The sequence below is a fragment of the Pristis pectinata genome, chromosome 37 (genome assembly GCF_009764475.1).
Source record: "Pristis pectinata isolate sPriPec2 chromosome 37, sPriPec2.1.pri, whole genome shotgun sequence".
NCBI lineage: Eukaryota > Metazoa > Chordata > Chondrichthyes > Rhinopristiformes > Pristidae > Pristis > Pristis pectinata.
In genome coordinates, this window is record NC_067440.1 from 9,400,365 (window position 1) to 9,420,424 (window position 20,060).

Consider the following 20,060-nt stretch of genomic DNA (forward strand, 5'->3'; position numbering starts at 1 on the left):
TTCTCCCACAAGAGGAAACATCCCCTTCACATTCCCTGTCAAACCTCCCAGGATCTTGTATAAATTTTTAACTCTAGTGGTTACAAGCCTTTCCTGTCCAACCTTTCCTCACAAGACTACCTGCCCATTCCAGTATCAGCCTAATAAACCTTCCGTAAATTGCTTCCAGTGCATTTATATCTTTCTTAAATAAAGAGACCAATAATGCTTGTACCCAGTATACCAGATATAGTTTTACCCACATCCTACTAAGGATAACTTCTCCACTGTTATATTCAATTTCCCTAGCAATAGCATGGCTAAATTACCTAATCGCTGGTTGTATCTGCATACAAGCCTTTTGCAAGTAATGCGGATGCCTCCATCTCCAGGCTCTATAAGCTCTCACTATTTAGATATCATAATTGTTGTCACAACAGGCATTGTATGGATAAACTTATTGAATGAGGGGTCTCGTGAACCAATTCTGAACTTGGGTTCTAAGCTGCTTTCTAGCTTGCTTCACTATTTTGGGAATTTATGGTTTGTATAAACTTTGGTTACTTACCCCGGCCCCTGGCACCACCTCTGCCTCTGACCACCCCCGCTGGTGGGGCTCCTCCTCCCCGCCCCATCAACCTCATCACTGCAGAGCTGTTTACAGACATTGAAAAATTTCTCTGCATAGGATTTAAAAAAAAAGATCTCGGTTAAAACGAAATTCATAAACGCTTTCAAGTGCTAAGCTCTACTTTGTAACAGTCTCATGTTGGGGTGTGACCCGGACATTCCTCATGTAGAGGCTGTAAAGACATTTTGTCCAAACATTTGCCATTTATTCTATGTACAGGACCTGCATGATTCAGCCAATATTGAAGCATGGGCTGCTAAATGATAGATGACATTCATGGTAATAAATACCAGACAATGATCACCCCAGAAAGAGAGAATCTAATACACCTCTCTGACATTCAATAGCATTACCACTGCTCAATCTCCTTCTATTAATACCTTGATCACCAATGAACAGAAACTTAACTGTGGCAACCACATAAATGCCGAGGTTCTAAGGGCAGGTCAGAGGCTGGGTTGCCCACAGCCAGGGACCAACCTCCTGAATTTTTTTTTGACTACAAGTGTGGAGTTTGACAGAATGCTCTGCAATAACTTGGATAAGGGCAGCTTCAGCCATCAACAGCAAAACAAGCCACCTCATTGGCACTCTAAATAGTCATATCCTCTACCACTGGAACACCAACTAATACAGTCTATGTAATGAAACGAATGTGTTATTGGGTACAAATCCCAAAGCTCACTCCCTAGTATAATCACAGAAGCACCTTCGCAAACATGGCAATGGTTCAAAAAAAAAGGTGTGGGGGGGGGGGGGGGGTCACCACTGGAGGACAATTAGAGAAGATGTTTAAATATCAATGCTAACAGCAACTCCCAGAAAAAAGCCTGCTACATCTATCGCAATGACTATCTTGCACATTAATTCCATGTTTACCTATTGTAAGCTGCACTGAATCCATGTTTATTCAATAATTTCAACCATCAACTAGTCGATCTGCATGTTGTAACCCTCTACAAATCAGCATATATTCTCCTGAGAATAGCTGCTGTAAAAAAATTGGCTAAAGTGGGACTGAAGTATAACTGTATTTTCTTAGTTCATTTAATTATGATGGCACCCATGATTTAGACAGGTCAATGAAGTTGCATCCACAGTAATGTAATTAGACCATTATTAAAGGTAACAAACATTCAACTTCTCCATTAAAATTACACACGATCTAGGTTTGTTTCTACACTGATTTAAATAGCCAACAATCAGCACAGTATGAAGGGGTTAGTAACGATACAGCTTGCAAGCACATTGTCAGATATAGCTCAAGAGTTCTTGGACCTCCTCCGAAAATACTACATTCAATGACTTAAAAGGTCCATATCTGTATTTCAAAGAACAGCAGAGGATTTAACCCTGGAGCCTTGGTCAATGTCTATGCCTCACTCAATGTTAACGAGAGGTACAATCACTATCACATCAGAGGCCGATGCAAATTGATTGCTGCATTGCAACAGCGGCTACACCTTAAAAACTACTTCATTGGCTTCAAGATTCCCTGAAAGTGATATTCAAGACTATTACAAACACAAGTTTTTTTTTGTAACTACTATCCAGCCACTTCCTCCCAAGGAACACACATTTGCCATTGGGAGTGAGAAGCTCAGAATCCACTATTGCAATTCTCCTTTCCTCGAAGTCCCAGCACTCAGCCCACCTAATTCCCTGCCTGACAACACACAACCAAGACTTATAAATCATTTAAATAGAACAGAGATACTGGCTCTCGAAAAATCTTTACTGTTCAGCATGCATCTGTAGCTGCAACGAGTAAAATAAAGTTAGAGGGAAAATAAGCTACAATACTGGAAACATTAGTTACAATTCTGGTGTCACCACAATTGAGGCTTTATTTCTGCTCATGTTTTATCTGGCCTAAAATATGACTACACAGAATTAGTGCCAATTATTGATTTCTCCTTTAAAAATTAGCATTCATCTATAGTCTTCAGGATATCCCAAAGCACTTCACAGTGAATTCACTATTTGTTCATTGAGGGTAAATATATCAGACAATTTGTTCATATCAAGGTCAGTAATGAATAGGAATATCTAAGAATGTGTTCAAGGAAGTTTTGGTTTGGATAGGAGCTCTGCATTCTCTAGCCTACCTACACCTTCCCATACCCTTCCAAAGCCACCTCTGCTGCCACAAAACAACAAATTTCACGGCATGTAAATTAGTGATAATAAACCTGATTCTGAACCTGCTGTTCATCAGAGAGGAAAAAAAATTGCTCCAAAGAGGCTAATGAAACCTTAGCTTCAGCTTGATCTTATCTTATCCACAGTACCTGTTCTATATATATTGCGCCCTGCAGGCAGCTTGAATTTAAATAGAAATTCAAAAATAATTAAGATTGGGCAACCTAATTCTCTCCTAAAGTGCACTGAAAGTAGGAAAGAAACTTCATTTGCATTTGCCCAAAGCAATCAAAGCCATTTGAAGGTTTGTGCTGCCAGCAGCCTGGAAACTTCCGACTCCAGTGCACAATCTACACAATTAAACCAAGGAATGTCCCAACTTTTCTTTAAGTGCACAGGTATCCAGATATTACGCAATTAAATATTAAAGTGGTCTACCTTCCAAACAAATTGGGAGGGGGGGGGGGGGCAGGATAGTAACTACAACATCTAAACGAGTTGTCTCTATTCCATTTTTAGTAGCTGGAGTTTATCAGCAATGCCCCAGTTTAAGTACACAAGGGACCTTCAGCAAGTCTAGCTGCCATACAATTACCTATACCACTCAGGGAAAAAATATAGTACTTAAGCACTTTATCCAACAATATCTGCATCCTTTTACTGTAAACAAATTGTATTACCACCCACCTGCTCTTCCTCTGTAAGAGGTACAAGTGCCAAGGGCAGAAGTGGCTCATCCTGTAAAATAGCCAGGAATTCTTTATCCGCCAACTCTTCAGGAACCTGGCAAAATTAAAATGAGGAACTTGTTATTAGTATGTGCACTAGTGTAACTTCTGCTTCTGGTTTCATTTGCTTGGAGTCCCTGATCTGCTAGTCACATGTACTAGCGCTAAAAACAGTTTTGGAGTGCCACCTTACACCATAAAACTTCAGGGAGGCAAAAGGAGTGTGCCAAAGATGGCTTGCTAATTTTCTATGCTGCTGTGAGACGAGTTGTGATGGAGGGAGAAGCAGCAAAGGGGGGTTGGGGCGAGTGAAGGGGGGTGGGGAGAACTAAGAACAGCAGAGTGAATGGACAAACAATACTAACATAGAAACATAGAAAACCTACAGCACAATTCAGGCCCTTCGGCCCACAAAGCTGTGCCGAACATGTCCCCACCTCAGGGATTACTAGGCTTACCCATAGCCCTCTATTTTACCAAGCTCCATGTACCTATCCAAATGTCTCTTAAAAGACCCTATCCGATCTGCCTCCACCACCGTTGCCTGCAGCCCATTCCACGCACTCACCACTCTGAGCAAAAAAAAACTTACCCCTGACATCTCATCTGTACCTACTCCCCAGCACCTTAAACCTGTGTCCTCCTGTGGCAACCATTTCAGCCCTGGGAAAAAGCCTCTGACTATCCACACGATCAATGCCTCTCATCATCTTATACACCTCTATCAGGTCACCCCTCACCCTCCGTCACTCCAAGGAGAAAAGGCCAAGTTCACTCAACCTGTTTTCATAAGGCATGCTCCCCAATCCAGGCAACATCCTTGTAAATCTCCTCTGCACCCTTTCTATGGCTTTGATATCCTTCTTGTAGTGAGGCAACCAGAACTGAGCACAGTACTCCAAGCAGGGTCTGACCAGGGTCCTATATAGCTGCAACATTACCTCTTGGCTCCTAAATTAAATACCCTACTAAATTCAATACTCTGGCATCTGTTCCGCTTTATTGCAGTCAAAGATCAAAATTACACATTTATAAAACACAATATATTCAATAATCTTCACTTCTTCTGTGGGCTCGAGGGTCAGAACTTGCTGCAATATTGTTTTTCAAGAACATTTGCATTAATGCATTATATAGATATCATCCTTGGATCCTCACCCTGATTAAAATATTTTCCCACAGCAATCACAGCACCACACAAAGGAGATTGCTAACATCCAAGTGTGCATCTTCAACCATATTTTGTGTCACTCACTCTAGTTTCAGTATCTTCCTAACCCCATAAGCACTTGTACAGCCACTGCTGATAGGAGATATTTTGCCTGTTACTGCCAAATGGATGCAATGTCTTTCTTTCTCATACAGGCACATTCAATAGTGCTTGCCAATGAATTTGTCCTACTCCTGTGGATTCTTAATTTAAGTTTTTGCCTCTCCACTGAATTTTAGCTGCAAAGCCTTTAAGCTGCAATGGAATGTGCCATCCCATGTTGGGGTCAAGGTCTTTCACCTTCAATCACCAACTTTGCAAAGTTCTAATCAGTTTAAACCAATCTGCATCTCTTCAATCTAAATTCAGCTAGTCCTGAATTAATGGTATTACTTATGTTAATTTGCAAAGCAAAAGAGCTGGTACAGGGCTGCAGCTAAGAGGGAAGTGCACCAGCTTCCTAGATTGAAAGACTGAATATCACAATTGTGCAGAGCTGTTGAGGAATTTACTTCAAATTAAACACAAATCCCAAATCTTACTCACAAATAAAAACAGCAGAAGACAGATTTATTTTAACTCCAATTAACCAGGTAAATGAAGGTCGTGCCAAAATAAATGGAGAGGCACCCAACTAAGCCAAATCAAACAGTATTTGCAATTCTATGTCTGGGACCCTCATAATCCATGGAACATCAGTAACCAATTTCCATCCACTTCCTAGATGTCCCAATTGTCACACAATGTTCATTCAACCTACTAAAATGCTCAGAGATGATAACTTGACATAACACAGCCAGCTATTTAGTTACCTTTCTACAAACAAAAATTGCTGGATCCACAAATGACAGTTAGTGACACACTACAAATGGAACTTAAATTTCTGAAATAATATTGAACATACCTTATTATCTTTCATATAAAGTGCTAGCATTTCTTCTCTTCCATATCGATAATCTGCTAATTTGTATTTTGGCAATGCAGGTGAAGGAGGTGGGGACGCAACACTTCCACCACTGGACAATGCGCGAAGCCTGCAGTAAGAGAGAATGAAATTCAAAAACATACCTATATAATAGCAACATCCTTGAAACCTACAGCATAAAACCAATTAGTGTACAGAGAAAACTCAAACTCCATCCAACAATGAATGAACAATTGGAGACAATGGTAAACTATTAAATAACAACCAGTGCTACAAATCAGAAGGAATCAAATGCACAATTTATTCAGCGCTCCTCTCTCTAGTTCTTTGGCCACATTATTTAAAATGAGATACAGGCAGGGCATTTTTTTTTTAAAAACTATACTGTTGAAGAATTGCTCCACAGTTATTTGTTTTTTCCATCCTATGACTTCTAGCTTTCTTATTCCAAGGAAAAGATCTGGACCCATAAAATGGGTATCCACATAACTGAAAAGGTTATCAGTGAAATCAGAGTATGGAAGTGGGATCAAATTGGATAGAGCTGGCAAAAGCACAAAGGGCTGAAGGGTCTCTTCCACCTCTTCAAGATTCACAGGTGCCACAACACTCATTTGGGTAGATCTGACACAAGGACGTGAATGCAGAATTAAAGACAGTCTGCTGTACTGGTGCAAGTAGTTAAAAAGAATGTTGCATGGGCAAGCTCATTTTGGACTCAATTAGGTTGCACAAAGATAACTGGATGAAAATTTAATTCAATAAGACCACCCCACTGATATGGGGAAGTGCAGCACATTCAGTACAATATTTTGTCCTTATTGAGGTGATATTGACCTGCACCAAGAGATTCATTAACCTTCACCAAAAATCAAGCCAAAATCCACTGCAACTAATGTGCTCAAGAGACCCAAAGTAAAACAGCTCAGACACAAATGGTTACATACTCTGAATTACCCAATAGCCCCATTAGTACTCCTAACTGCAACACTGAAAAGATTACCCCTTACCATTCTGGTCCAAAGTTGAGTGTCTGAGTCTCTGCTGCCATTTCCTTGTCTTTGACAACAGCTCTAGAAGATTAAAAACAAAAAATACATTTCTATTAAGAAATTAGGCAATTTGACAAGCTTTGTTTTACATCGTTTAAGTAGCCAGTTTGGAGATTGCTCTAAAAAGCAGCTAATACAAAATGCTCAATCACCACCTTGGGCAACACCATGTCTGATGTATACTTGCCCTGCCTATGAAAAAGTGCCACAGGTTGGCACTCTGTCATGAATTAAAACAAATCCACAGGGCACCATTATCATTTTGGCTCAAAGACAGCGCTCTCACCCAAGGTGGAAATTGTGGATTCAAAAGCTACTTCAATTATGTACCAGATGCTCGTCACCACCCACAAAACACAAATCTTGAAATAACTGCTTTCTGAAAAGGGATTACTAGGGAATGGGAATATTGGCAAGGAAAAGCTTAAGAAATACCACAATAAGCTACGTCAACAGCTACCTAATGAAACAGCCCATAAGAGCCACCAACAATGCAAATAATTTTTTAAGAAAAAGACAAATTGCTAGTAACAATTCATTTTTATATCTAGATTCTCATACTATTTTTATGCAAGTACTGGGTGACTGCACTAATATACCCAGATCATGCACTCAGTTATTTCAAATTATGCAGAAATACTAAGGTAATGCTTAAAGGACAGTGGGAAGCTTCAGCTCCTATTCATCACGTCTTTCCAGTATAGCCTGCACAAGGATGTCTGATGGCAGAGTATAATCACAGGCTATGATAATTCCCAGAGCTATCGGCCACGCAGTGCTCTCTGAAACCAAACTCCGCAACCAGATTGTAAGCATTGGATTTAGTGGCAAAAAAATACACCAGACAAGTAAATGGTCAGCTGAAAGAACCAGTTTACAGCATTAGGCCTTAGCGTTAAGCACAAACAACACAGGGTGCCTCCAAAGCACAGCAGTTTTGTAAAATCAACTATCATCAAAACACCATTTTACGAAGTACAAGTTACTATTTTAAGATTTGGGGGAGCAGATGTAGGTGAAAGGCATGACTAGGTTGTGTTATAAATGACTCAAAAATCACCTTAACCTTGAGGCTGAAAGAATCAGCTGTTTTCCAGTAAGATTACAGCCCTAATTGAAAGTGACCATTTCAAACCACTCTTTACAAACTTCTCCATATCATAAATTAATGTTGTAAACTTAGAGGTTACCTCCCATTTTGGCACGTATTTTTATCCCCACAAAACAGAACAGGGCACCTCTTAAAGGCTCAAAATACTAAAGTGTCAGAACATACATGCATTTAAAATGTACCAGAAATGGCCTCAAAGCATCACTTTCATAAGAGGGAAGGGAACCTATAACTATACAAAAAGAAATTAATTTCAGTAATATTTCCTGTTTTCCCATGAAAACTAAGACACTAACTTGTAAACTAAGTGATTCAGCCCAGTATCAAAGTGGAAAGTTAAACTCCCCAATTACAAGCACTTTACCCCTAAACTAATACTTTTACCTCCAGGACATGTGGCCAATTTGTGATAAAATTGCTACTACCTTTCTGGCAATGAATTTGTTGCAATCTTTTTGATTTGGAGTAGATATAATAAACTATTCCTGTGATGTATTCAAAGAATACAAGCTTAAAATACTACAGCAATGATTTCATATGTGGGACTTTGTGGGAAGAGAATGTGAGAAATGGGCAATAGCACTGAAAATTCTAACCCTGTCCATGCCTTGGGAGTCACCAGACACTTCAATTAATTACAGCTCACACATATAAAAACTGCACATATTCAATTCACAATTCAGGACAACCCAACTTTACAGTCAAGGTCTTTTTGAAAATGCAGTCACCATTGTAGGAAAACACAGCAGCTAACTTCTCCCCCACAGTAAACTCCCAAAACAGCAATGAGACAGTGACCATTTAATCTGCTTTAACTGTACTGATTTGGGGATAAATATTGCTCAAAGCATCAAGAAGAACTCCCGTGTTTTTTTTCCCCCACCCAAAGCAGTGAATATTGCATTATATTTAGGACAACCTGGGTGCAGTTTAACATTTGATCTGAATGTTGGCACTTCTGACAGTGTAGCGCTCTTTCAATACCACAGTGAAGCAGGACTTCACGGGTCTGGAGTGCAGCTTGATCCAGCAACCATCTGATTCAGACACAAGAGCTTCTAGAGCCAAGGCAGATGTACAAGTGACTAATTAATTGGAAAATACATGCAGTTCTCCAGCTGAACTAGACTGTTTGCATTCTTACTATCCTGCTCACCTCCAGCAGAGCTTTCAAGCTGTGATAAAAGGCAGCCAACCTCTAGCCCTTCACCAATGATCTCTGCCAGTGCCTGCGTTGCCTTAGGTCTACGTCACCTCCAAGTTTGGGAATTCCAATGATCCTGCAGAAAACGTTGTAGTCCTCATATCATTCAAATTCTGTTGTCTACTTTGCACCGGCTCCTGTTCACTTTCTACTTCAATCTGACTATTCAATATTATGCTAATTCCATGATTCATTTTCTTGGGCTGTAACATATCCCACAGTGAAACTGCTTAAGGAGAACTACACTTTTGGCTCAGACCTGAGCAACAGCCACTTGGAAGAACTATGGAGAGGGCAGAAGCTGTTTTTGTGGAATCAGAGCCACTTAAATAGCACTTTACGTTTACTACCTTATGACAGTATTACTAGCTTGATTAAAATGCACATTTGTAATGCAAGTCCTGAATGCTCATCTACTGCTAACTTTCATTCCCACAAGTCTTAATTTTCCCCCTTCCCAATCAGAATATTTTGGCAAATCTGTCACAACTAATATTTAATCACATCCACCAATTTACACAGACATTCTATATAGTTTCAGCAATATATTGTACACAAATCCGAACCATTCAAGTATAACTACTCAGGGAAAACCATTTATATTGAAGCATCAGAATTTCTTGGAAGATAGAACCAATATGTAGCACACTGAAATGTCAAATCCGACCACTTTAAATATATGACGCTGTAAAACCAGCCCAATTTAGTTAGCCCATGAATTGGTACAGTGATGTACTCAAGCATAACCCAGTCACATAAAATTCAGCAAACCACAATGACAGTAATGACTAGATAATTTGCATGTACAGTGGGGATAGCATTGGATTGAGAGGGGAATGCTAACCAAGAATGCCAATCAGGTAAACTCCCTGCCCTCCATAACATGCCCCGAGATCTAAAATTTCAAAAGTGGCATACCGGTGATATTTAACAATATCATATTGTCTAGCTTCTCAGATCAAGTTGTTGAGACTTCAGTTCAGGGCACTTCACTTGAGGAAGCATGCCAAAAACAGTGAGAATGATGGCAGGAACCTGGCATGAGAAGTTGGGGTTGTTCTCCTTGGAAAAGAGGAGCAAGTTTAGACAACTGTCCACAATTCATGAAGGGTTTTTCAGTGAGTAAATAGGAAACTGTTTCCAAGCCAAAGTTACCAAAGAGCCAGAGGAATGAACATTATGCAGTATTGTAAACGGAAATGGACTGCCTGTAGAGGAAGAAGAATTAGTAATACTTTCAAAAAGGAATCTGATATTTATTTGAAGGAATAAATTTACAGCACTAAGGGGAATAGGGCAGAGGGGCTTACTGGTAGTTCCTTCAAAGACCTGGCTGTGATGAGCTGCATGACTTTCTCCAGGTCTATAACTCTACGATTCAGGAGCAAGAATGTAGTTTACTGAATCAAGCAGAAATGCACAAGCACAAGTGTTGCCATTTTATGAAATGTAGGAAAGAAAGCATAATAGCCACCACCAATATTATTCCACAGATTTCTCTAGCATGCAACAAACCTGGATACAAGAATTAGTTATCTTGTACAGGAAGGTACAAACAAAAAAGTCATCTTGCTGGGATTCTACTCGCATTACAATGGTTCTCACTGATTTTTAAAACAGAACAAAAAAAAGGATCCTCGATCTGAGGGCACAAGTGAATTCAGTTTTCACCATGAATTTCAGATTACTGAATTACCCATGTTTTCTTCCTTTCAATATTAGGCCCATTGGGTCATCAAATGAACTCCTCCAATGACAGAAAATAAATGGGGAAAAGTAGACTGCAGTTTCAATTGAAGTCAATGCTGAATTTACGCAACAAATGCAACTGCAATTGGGGCACTAGTATTATCTGTAGGAATAAGCTTAGGAAGAGCTACAATGCCGTGTGGTCAAATAGAATCAGTCTCAAGCTTGCATGCAAAGGATGACTACACTGGCCATCAATATCAGTGGAAATCAAAACCCAGCATTACTTAAAAACCAAGGATGGAGTCAAAGTAGAAAACAAAATATACTAACGCTTTCCCTAAAGAATATCAGTTGCAACCACGGAATGTACTTCTACTGCAACAGGCAATTCTAATGGGACTCATGTAGACCCAATTTAAATCCTGAGAGATGAGTATTTATATGGCATCTTTCACACCCCAAGGTAATGTGCAGTGAACTAATTCTGAACTGCAGTCTGTGCTTTGTAGGAAAATATGACAAATTTGCTTGGAGCAACACAAGCAGACAGTGGAGGTAAACAGTCACTCAAGACTGTGATGATTCGGGACGGGTAAGTATTGTCCTGATATTAGAATCCCTTGCTTCTCCAAGTCCTGCTATGGGACCTTTCAATCACATCTAAACAAAAGGAACCCTGATCCTTCAGCCAAATCTCTGCTTCAAACATTAGTTTTCATCAGTTGTTGCAAATGTTGTGATGGTACCAAGTTCCTGCATCAACACACATTGAAATCAATTTAAATTCAACAGTAGTAATTTTCTAGTGGCACTCAGAAGGTCCCAGTTAAATTCCACACTCCCCAGCTATTATTACAGATAGACGAGGAATGTGGGATTCTTCTGATATGAAAAAAGGTGCTATCACCCCATGAATTATTTGCTGTATTTCTGCATCCTTAATTATCTTTCAGTGCCATCATTTTCCACATCACTCTACCAGCCAAATTCAAGCAGGTGAATATGTCCCACAAGTGCTGACTGGACAAGCGGTAGCTATCAGAGAATCAAGCAAAGTGCATCAAAATGTGCAGCCACCAAAGCGATTTTCTTTGAGCATCCCTTTTGGATCATTTCCAGATGGTTACTGCTTTTGGACTGGCAGTCTTTAAAAAGTTGTGCATTTGGGGCTAGGGAATTCAATCCTAGGAATTTTCCAAGTGATCATTCTTCAGGAATATACTGAAGGCTGACTGTAGTCTCTTGGAGTCTGAAGTAGTGCAGGATGTGGTGGGTCAAAGGACCCATTTCTGTGCTGGAAAACTCTATAACTAAGAAATCTCCAGTCAATTTCCACACAATGGTCCAGGACAATTGCAATCAGGTGTGGGTATCTGGATTCTAATCCAGCAACTACTGCACTGAAAGCTACATCTCAGCTGAGATCAGTGCACTCTGCAGACCTAATTAGAGCCCCTCCATTCATCAGTCTAGTTTAAGATTTCCTTTTTGAAAGCACTTCTAAACAAACTGCCCAAGGGATTTGGGATTGCAAGTGAAGCATTTGATAATTTCCTGCTTTCTTCATGAGAGACTTACAGGAAGTCTTTATCAGACAAAAACTGCTAGGCAATAAAACTGGAGAAAAAAAGCACCTTTTGCAACATGTGACAGGTTCTCCAGGGAGGAGGGGCAGAGTATATTAAACCCCAGAGACCCACAAACACCTTCAGGTAAAATAAATGGCCAACTGGAGATCGTGGCACCAAATCAAATACTACACATTTTAACCAGAATACTTCACTCGTACTTTCATAACCCGAGCATTGGGAAGGTGAAGAGCAAGGGACCAATCCTTTTTTTCAACAAAAAGTGGAAGCCATAGAAAGGGTGCAGTGGAGATTTACAAGGATGCTGCCTGGAATGCAGAGCATGCCTTATGAAAGCAGGTTGAGGGAACTCGGCCTTTTCTCCTTGGAGCGACAGAGGATGAGAGGGGACCTGATAGAGGTATATAAGATGATGAGAGGCATTGATTGGGTAGATAGTCAGGGGCTTTTCCCCAGGGCTGAAATGGTTGCCACTAGAGGACATAGGTTAATGGTGCTGGGGAGTAGGTATAGAGGAGATGTCAGGGGTAAGTTTTTTTTTTACTCAGAGTGGTGAGTGCGTGGAATGGGCTACCAGCAACGGTGGTGGAGGCGGATACGATAGGGTCTTTTAAGAGACTTTTGGATAGGTACATGGAGCTGAGTAATTTCTAAGGTAGGGACATGTTCGGCACAGCTTTGTGGGCCAAAGGGCCTGGATTGTGCTGTAGGTTTTCTATGTTCTATGTCCTAAACGTAAAGCCAACCCACACCAAGTTCTGCAGACAAATGTACTTTTATCTGCCTTGATCACCTGTGGTTTTAATTATGTATTTTGCACTCAAAAAGTCTAACATTTGTTATATTTGAACTGCTCCAGTATTTACCTATTATAAAAAATGTTTACTGACAGCAAACCTATTTCTTTAGGGGAGGTTGGGGGCAGAGAGATGAACTTTATTGGAAGCTGCTATCATGAATGCACACAAGTAAATTCTGAACAGAGAAACTTGTGCAATTCCTTAACCATCCCTCCCAGAAAAATCTGGTCCTTTCCCACTTGAACACCAACCACAAATGCACACGCAAATAGCTTTCTAACAGCACCTTGTGCTGCGTCATTCTGAGTGTTAAAAACTACATGAACGTCAGTAACCAGGCAGAAGGGCCTGCCCCCATAGCTGTATCATTACCTGCAGTTAAAGTGAGGAAAGATATAGAGGTGGTCAAAATAAACAACATATTTAACTTGGACAGCGACTAGAGGACAAGTACAAATATCACAAGGTTAGAGATAAGAAATAACCTCTCTGCCACGCGACAGTTTCGCTGGAGCAGACTCGAAGATATGAGGGTCAATTGAAAACTTGTGCAAAGCAGTCAAATGACCATTGAGAATTAATTATCCTCTTTGCCTTCCACTCTCCACCCATGCAACCGTTGAAAGCAAGAAAAGCAATTGCTTTATCTGAATTGCTATTGGGGGAAGGACACCAGAGGAGTTTGCGTTTATTCTGAAGTAACAAATACGCTGTTTTATAGAACACATAATGCATTAATGATGTTCTTCCACTCAGAGCTAGTGCCCCCTCAATGAATGATCAATACTATTCTATCTCACCTACAGTATAGGTGACATTCCTGGATCCTCAAGCATTTACTGTTGCTCCCCACTTCACAGCTGCTTCTTGTACCAGCTCCCACATCTGCACTGATCCAATAGATTTGCAATGCACCCTTCCCCACCCCATCCCCAAATGCTCCACCCTTACTTTTGCTTTTACTGCTTCTCCTTCTGACCCGGAGGTCACCCCCAACATCCAACTCACCACCTATGTACCTCTAATGGGCATTTGCGGAAACCTGATGGCTTGCAATCAATTTACCTCACACACATACAATAAAGTCCACTCCCCTGCCCCTTTCCAATGGACAGTCCCAGAACTAATGAAAACAAACATATCCAAACACACTAGATAAATCTAGACTTTCTCTAAAATAGATACAACATTGCAGTTCTTCATCCCAACCAAGATATTCCTTGGTGTCTGCAAGGAAGTATCTTCAAGTCACATAGGACTATGAAAAGTTTACTTCTGCCAGTTATTTGGGTCTTTACAGACTTGACTGTTAGAAAAAAAACTAGGATTTGGGAAGGAATGCATGTTGAAGATGAGGGAACAGAAAAAGGTGGTAGATCTTAAAAGCCTTCTCTTCCATTCACTCACATCATGGTTGGTGGGTACCACAACAACATTTGCTATCAATGCTCAAGTTACTTGACTTTTAGTTTAATCTCAATCTCGAAGGTTCCAAATGACCCTTAGCACCCAAAACCTTTCCAGGAGACAGCTCCAGGTTTGTACTATATGTGCAAACAATTTTCTGTTTCCAAGGAAATACAAACAAAGTCAAAGACCTACATCATAATTCAACAATTTCAAACCTCTAAAATTCTGATGAATTTGTGCTGAAGCCCAAGGCCACAGCTCCCAAAAACTGAACATTGTGCTCCAGGTGGGTTTAAGAACAAGATTCTGTACAGATAAAGCACTTTTTCCTCCCTTATTCATTCCAGACAAGATAAAGAAATATTCCATTAGCTATAAATAATGTCTACCTGGATTTCCAAACTTTCTCACTCCACCTAGGCTTTTCCTTCATGGACACAGAAACAGTCAAACTAAAAGACACCCATTATTGTTTGTAATACTACAACAGAACTCACGAATAAATTCTGATTTATATCCATTTTAACTAAAATTTTTGATATTATGGTTCTAGCCTCTTCAATGGTGGAAAAAGTTGCAGAAATTGCCTTGGGAATAGATACAACATAACTTTTTTCCTGCAAAGAATAAAAGGCTTTATAGGTGTCTTGAATCAGTTTTTGATTGATGATCCAAGTCTTCAGGAGACTACAAACGGCATTGTTATTGCCCCGGTACACATATGCCCTAGCTCCATCCTTAACTAGGCACAAATGGTATTTGCTGAAATATGACATATATTCTTATGGTAATGACAAAAGATAAATCAGGCCCCCTACAATAAAAATGCCATCATAAAAATATCACCTCTGAAGTTTGGGTCCAGAGCTGTATGTGCTCCTGCAAACTCAGCACATAATATGCAGATGGCAATTTTGCTGGTACTGGTACAGTAACGTTCCTCAGCAAAGGAAACCTGCGAATCTTGCTCAAAACTGATCCACATGCAACTCCACATTCATCAAATGTGGCTAATTCTAAACTACTCTCTGAAAAGGTTCAGTTCAAGTTTCAAGTTTATTGTCATGGGCATACATACCAAGGGTATAAATACCATGAAAATTAGCTTTTTGCAGCAGCAGCACAGTACATTACAAAACATGACAAACATAAATTACGTAAACTTAGATCAACATAAATTATACACAATTTACATGACAGAATAAACAAAAATAAACATAATATTAATGCAAGTTGAGGGAAACATAGTCAAAGGTAGAATTAGGGTTTTTCAGTTCAGTTCAAGAACCTGATGGCTGAAACTGTTGTTGAACCTTGAAGTGTGGGTCTTCAGGCTCCTGTACCTCCTGCTTGATGGCAGCAATGAGACGAGGGCATGGGCAGTTCACTGGACATTTAGGGATGAACAACAAATGACAAAAGATCCATGTCCCATGAACAAATGAATTAAGGTGGCAAATGCTACAGGCATCACCAGAGTATTGGAAAATTCTGGACCTCATCCACCAAACTCAGGAGGAATATTTTAAAAAACTGATTTGCTGCCAGAAGACATCTGGGGATTTGTCTTAAAGATCCTTTGATTCTAAATACAAATTAGGCATGTGAAGCAAAGTGTACTCCCCCAGAGAATCTTTAACACTCAATTGAACAATGATTTCGGAATACAAAGCAACATTTTTAATGAAGTATTTTCACCTCATGTTTCCTCCATATTAATTTCACATTTTGGTTTTGCTGGGAATGGAAGGAAAGAATTGTGACCTGCACACATCACAAATACTTAAAATACCAATCCATATGGGACAAAGAACCTCATGTCACAAAATGATTTGTTTTACTGCACTTCAAGCCAACTTTTAAAAATATACTTGCCAAGAAATTCTTTTTGGATAAACTAGACTTCTTCAAATACATTTCTCTGAAGCAAGTTATATGGACAAATGCTCCAACAATGTAGCAAATGGATTAATGAGAAGCCCATTTTCATACACTTTGATCGATGGAAGTTGACCAGGAATAATGCCTTGTCCCCCCTTACAGTTGCAACATGGAATTTTTCGGGCCTACACAAAAAGCTCCAGGCTCTGAAAGGTAAAATTAATAAAGTATTCCTTCAGTGCTGCAGAGCAGCAGCAGCATAGGTTAATGGTCTCATTCTAGAAATAAATTGAAATGCTGACTTCTCCTTCAGTAAAGTGTTGCCAATTGTGCCAAGATTTCATTCAGCACTGTCCGAAACAGCATTTCCAGTATTGGCTTTGACAGTTGATTAATCTTCCGACTCTGTCCAAAGTGCTAAGTCTGACTCATGCACCATCATATGTTTCTCTCCAGAGGGAGTGCTGCAAGGGTCCACCAGATTGGCAGGTTTGTTGTACAAAAGACTAGGCCTACACTCAAGTTTGAAAGATCTCACTGAAATGCATAAAATTCTAAGCAGCTCATTGAGGTTCCCCCTAGCTGGGCATCCAGAACCAAGGGATCAGTCTCAAAGCAAGCCATTCATGAATAACGAGATGAAACTTCTTCATCCATAGAGTAGTAAATCTTTGAAATTTACTCCCAGACAAGGCTGTGGAGGCTTGGTCACCGAATTTATTCAATACAGATATCAACAGATCTTTAGAAATTAAGGGAAATATTAATACAGGAAAGCAGTGCGGAGGTAAAAGATCAGACAGAATCTTACTGAACGATAGAGCAGATATGGGGCCAAATGCCCTGTTTGCTTCTATTTAGTTTTCCTGTGCAGTACTGAGGAACAGTACCGTCAGAGGTACACCACTTCAGAAATTATGTTGAATATCAGCTGTCTCAGGCAGTACAAAGATCTAGAGGTGAGAAAAAGAGAAGTCTTCCTGGTGTCAGAACTAGCATTTGGCAGAGTTGATTGGAATATAGAAAGAATAGATTTCCAGGGAAAATTGGTGAGAGAACAGGAATTGCTCTGTGACTCAGCAGAGACTCAGAAGGATGTTATTTCAGCCCATTTAAGTCACAAGGAAATATAAAGTATACAAATTATTCCTCAATCATCACTGCCAGAAGTGGAATACTTGCCTTGTTTTCACATGATTACAAGGAGGAACTTACTTTGCACTAATTCACTTATTTAAGATTCATACTGTGGGACGCAGATGACATGGACAAGGTCAGAATTTATTGCCTAGCCCTAATTATCCCAGGGGTAGTATTGGTGAGCCACCTTAATGTGCTGCAGGTACTCCCACCGGAGTTGCTGGATAGGGATTTAGTCCCAGTGATGGTGTTTCCTACATTACAGAAGTAATTCATTGTCCTAATTTTGGAAACTTGTTAGTAGAGTCGACATAAAACTAGAATGCTAGAAATTTGAAATAAAAAGATGATGGAAATCATTCAAGTTAGGTTGCACCTGTGGAGAACGAAAGTGTTAATATTTCAAGTCCATGAACTTTCAACAAAGAGGCCATCAAACTCCATTTTCTCTACTGCAAACACTGCCTAATTTGCAGAGTTTTTACATTTTGAATGCCAGTCAGGTGGTTATAACTTATTCAGATGAACCAGTAAATCCAAGGGCCACTGTTTCTCCACAAAGTAACAGAAAGTTATCTGGTCAAAACACAGCAAGTTCTGGACTACACACAGTAAAATTTCAGTGAAAACAAGGCAGGGTACAGGTTAAATTAACCAGACACTGAAGATGACACAGGATATCAATACTAGGGAATTTTGAAACCAGATATGCCTAGAGGACATTATAAGGAGGGTAAAGTGAAGTGAAATGTCAAAGGTGTCATTGTCAAATAGAACTTAACGCACAACATGACCCACAAGATTAAAGAAACTGAATGGTATCTTGAAGGATGCTAGTCAGCAATCTGTCAGTTTTGTCAACATTACAGTAACTTTTTATTCTAGATTTAATAACCAAATTTAAATTCCACAGTTGTACTGAGCTTTAAATATGTTTCCAGATCAAAAATCCAGGTCTCTGGTTTCTAGTTCAGTAACACAACCACCATGTTACAGTGCCCCACATTGAAAATTTTAACTATACTACATAGACATTTTACTTCAAACTTACACATCAATATTAATTACATTTGCAGGGGTATAGGAACGGGGTGTAAAAATAAGAAAAAAATCACTACGAGTTTGTTTATTTGGTGAGGGAGCTGGGTAAGGCAAGTACATCCATACAAAATCCATAACACAATGGAATAGTAGAGTGTCACATACCTTGACCCAAGGTCAGGTCCCCAACCTACTAGCAGCGTTGGAGACTCCCAAGGTGTGTTGTTCTGAGTAGCCAACAACAGATGAATTGGTCTGATGATATCCCTCTTATGGTTCAAAAAAACTCTTGCTTGCTTCACTGAAAAATGGACAAAGTTCTCAATTAGAAACAAGACTCACCGCATCCTACATTACTGAACATTTATTTTTGGATTATGGAGATTAGAAAGCTACCAGATAAAATCAATGGTAACTACCCTCACACCCAAGCAAAATGCTCTAATGATGGGACAGCAGGCATTAATCAATACTCAAAAATTGCAAGAGTTGTACAGTACCACTGGAGAGAATGTAGAATCTGTTGGAGATGAAGTGGGAAATCAAATTAGAGGTATGATGCAGGTAGGCAAATAGCCATTTAAACCCAATGCAAGTGAAAATGTACTTAACTAAAAGCAAGATAAAATGCTTGAAGAGGAAACAATGAACTTGTTTAGAATCATGGTTGTATAGAATTGCCTGTCAAAAGCTGTTAATGATGCAATGGTTAGGAGTCCAGGGGGGGATAAAAAAACAGGAATAGAAAAATCAACCCACACTGAATGGTATACAAATGCTTAATGAAAAGACTGACTTTTATATAATATGCAAAAGACAGGTCTGCCATTTTAATCTCAAATTTTAATCTGGAAGTCCTATAGTTGAAGTGACTACTTCGTAACCGATGCAAAAGTTTCTATATAAATGCAAAGAGTGTCTTTTCTTTCTCCAAATTAATTGTTTTAGCCTTGGCTACTGCAGAACAGTGAGTAACCCTTTGGGCTGAAACTCCACTCCATGTAATGCCTTAAAATAGGAACCTGGAATGAGCCCAACCCACCAAAATGTCAAATATTCAGCTGGAATTGCTGTACATCTACCAGAGATTTGTTTGGGAGCAGAAGTGTGCGAGGGGTTGGAGAATGGGAAGGATCATAGCGCTAGGAATTATGCACGAACTACAACACATTAGTACAGGTTCCGCTAAACAACAGCCCACAGGGTTCAACTTGTCAAGAGTCAAGCACAGGTCAAGATTTTACACATAGCAGTGGTACATCTAAAGGCAAAATTATGCAATTCTGCATCACAGGAATGTTTAGAAACAGCCCTGAAAGCCCTTACTAAAATAGCAAGCATTAGAACTTGAGATGACATCAGCAGATATTCTGCAATCTGTTGCTGTGTGAAATTATCCAAGTCTGGCAGAAAGCCACAGACTTTTGTTTGCCTCGTTTAATAAGAGCATAAGCAAAGGGCACAACTGGCTAAGTAACTTAGTACATTATATACAACTTTCCATAGTAGACAAATTACTGACTAT

General features: G+C 39.7%; 1 protein-coding gene across 11 annotated transcripts in view; it reads right to left on the reverse strand.

The window, feature by feature from the left end:
* Positions 1 to 20,060, reverse strand: part of LOC127586467 (GRB10-interacting GYF protein 2-like) — a 90,463-nt gene that overhangs the window by 52,619 nt on the left and 17,784 nt on the right. For all 11 annotated transcript variants that reach the window (XM_052044454.1, XM_052044455.1, XM_052044453.1 and 8 more), the window contains 5 exons: positions 18,701 to 18,836; positions 6,626 to 6,688; positions 5,595 to 5,724; positions 3,440 to 3,535; positions 548 to 659 (listed from right to left, as the gene is read on the reverse strand). In XM_052044454.1, coding sequence (XP_051900414.1) covers positions 548 to 659; positions 3,440 to 3,535; positions 5,595 to 5,724; positions 6,626 to 6,666 — 379 coding nt within the window. In that variant the 5' untranslated portion in view covers positions 6,667 to 6,688; positions 18,701 to 18,836. The remainder of the gene's footprint in view (positions 1 to 547; positions 660 to 3,439; positions 3,536 to 5,594; positions 5,725 to 6,625; positions 6,689 to 18,700; positions 18,837 to 20,060) is intronic.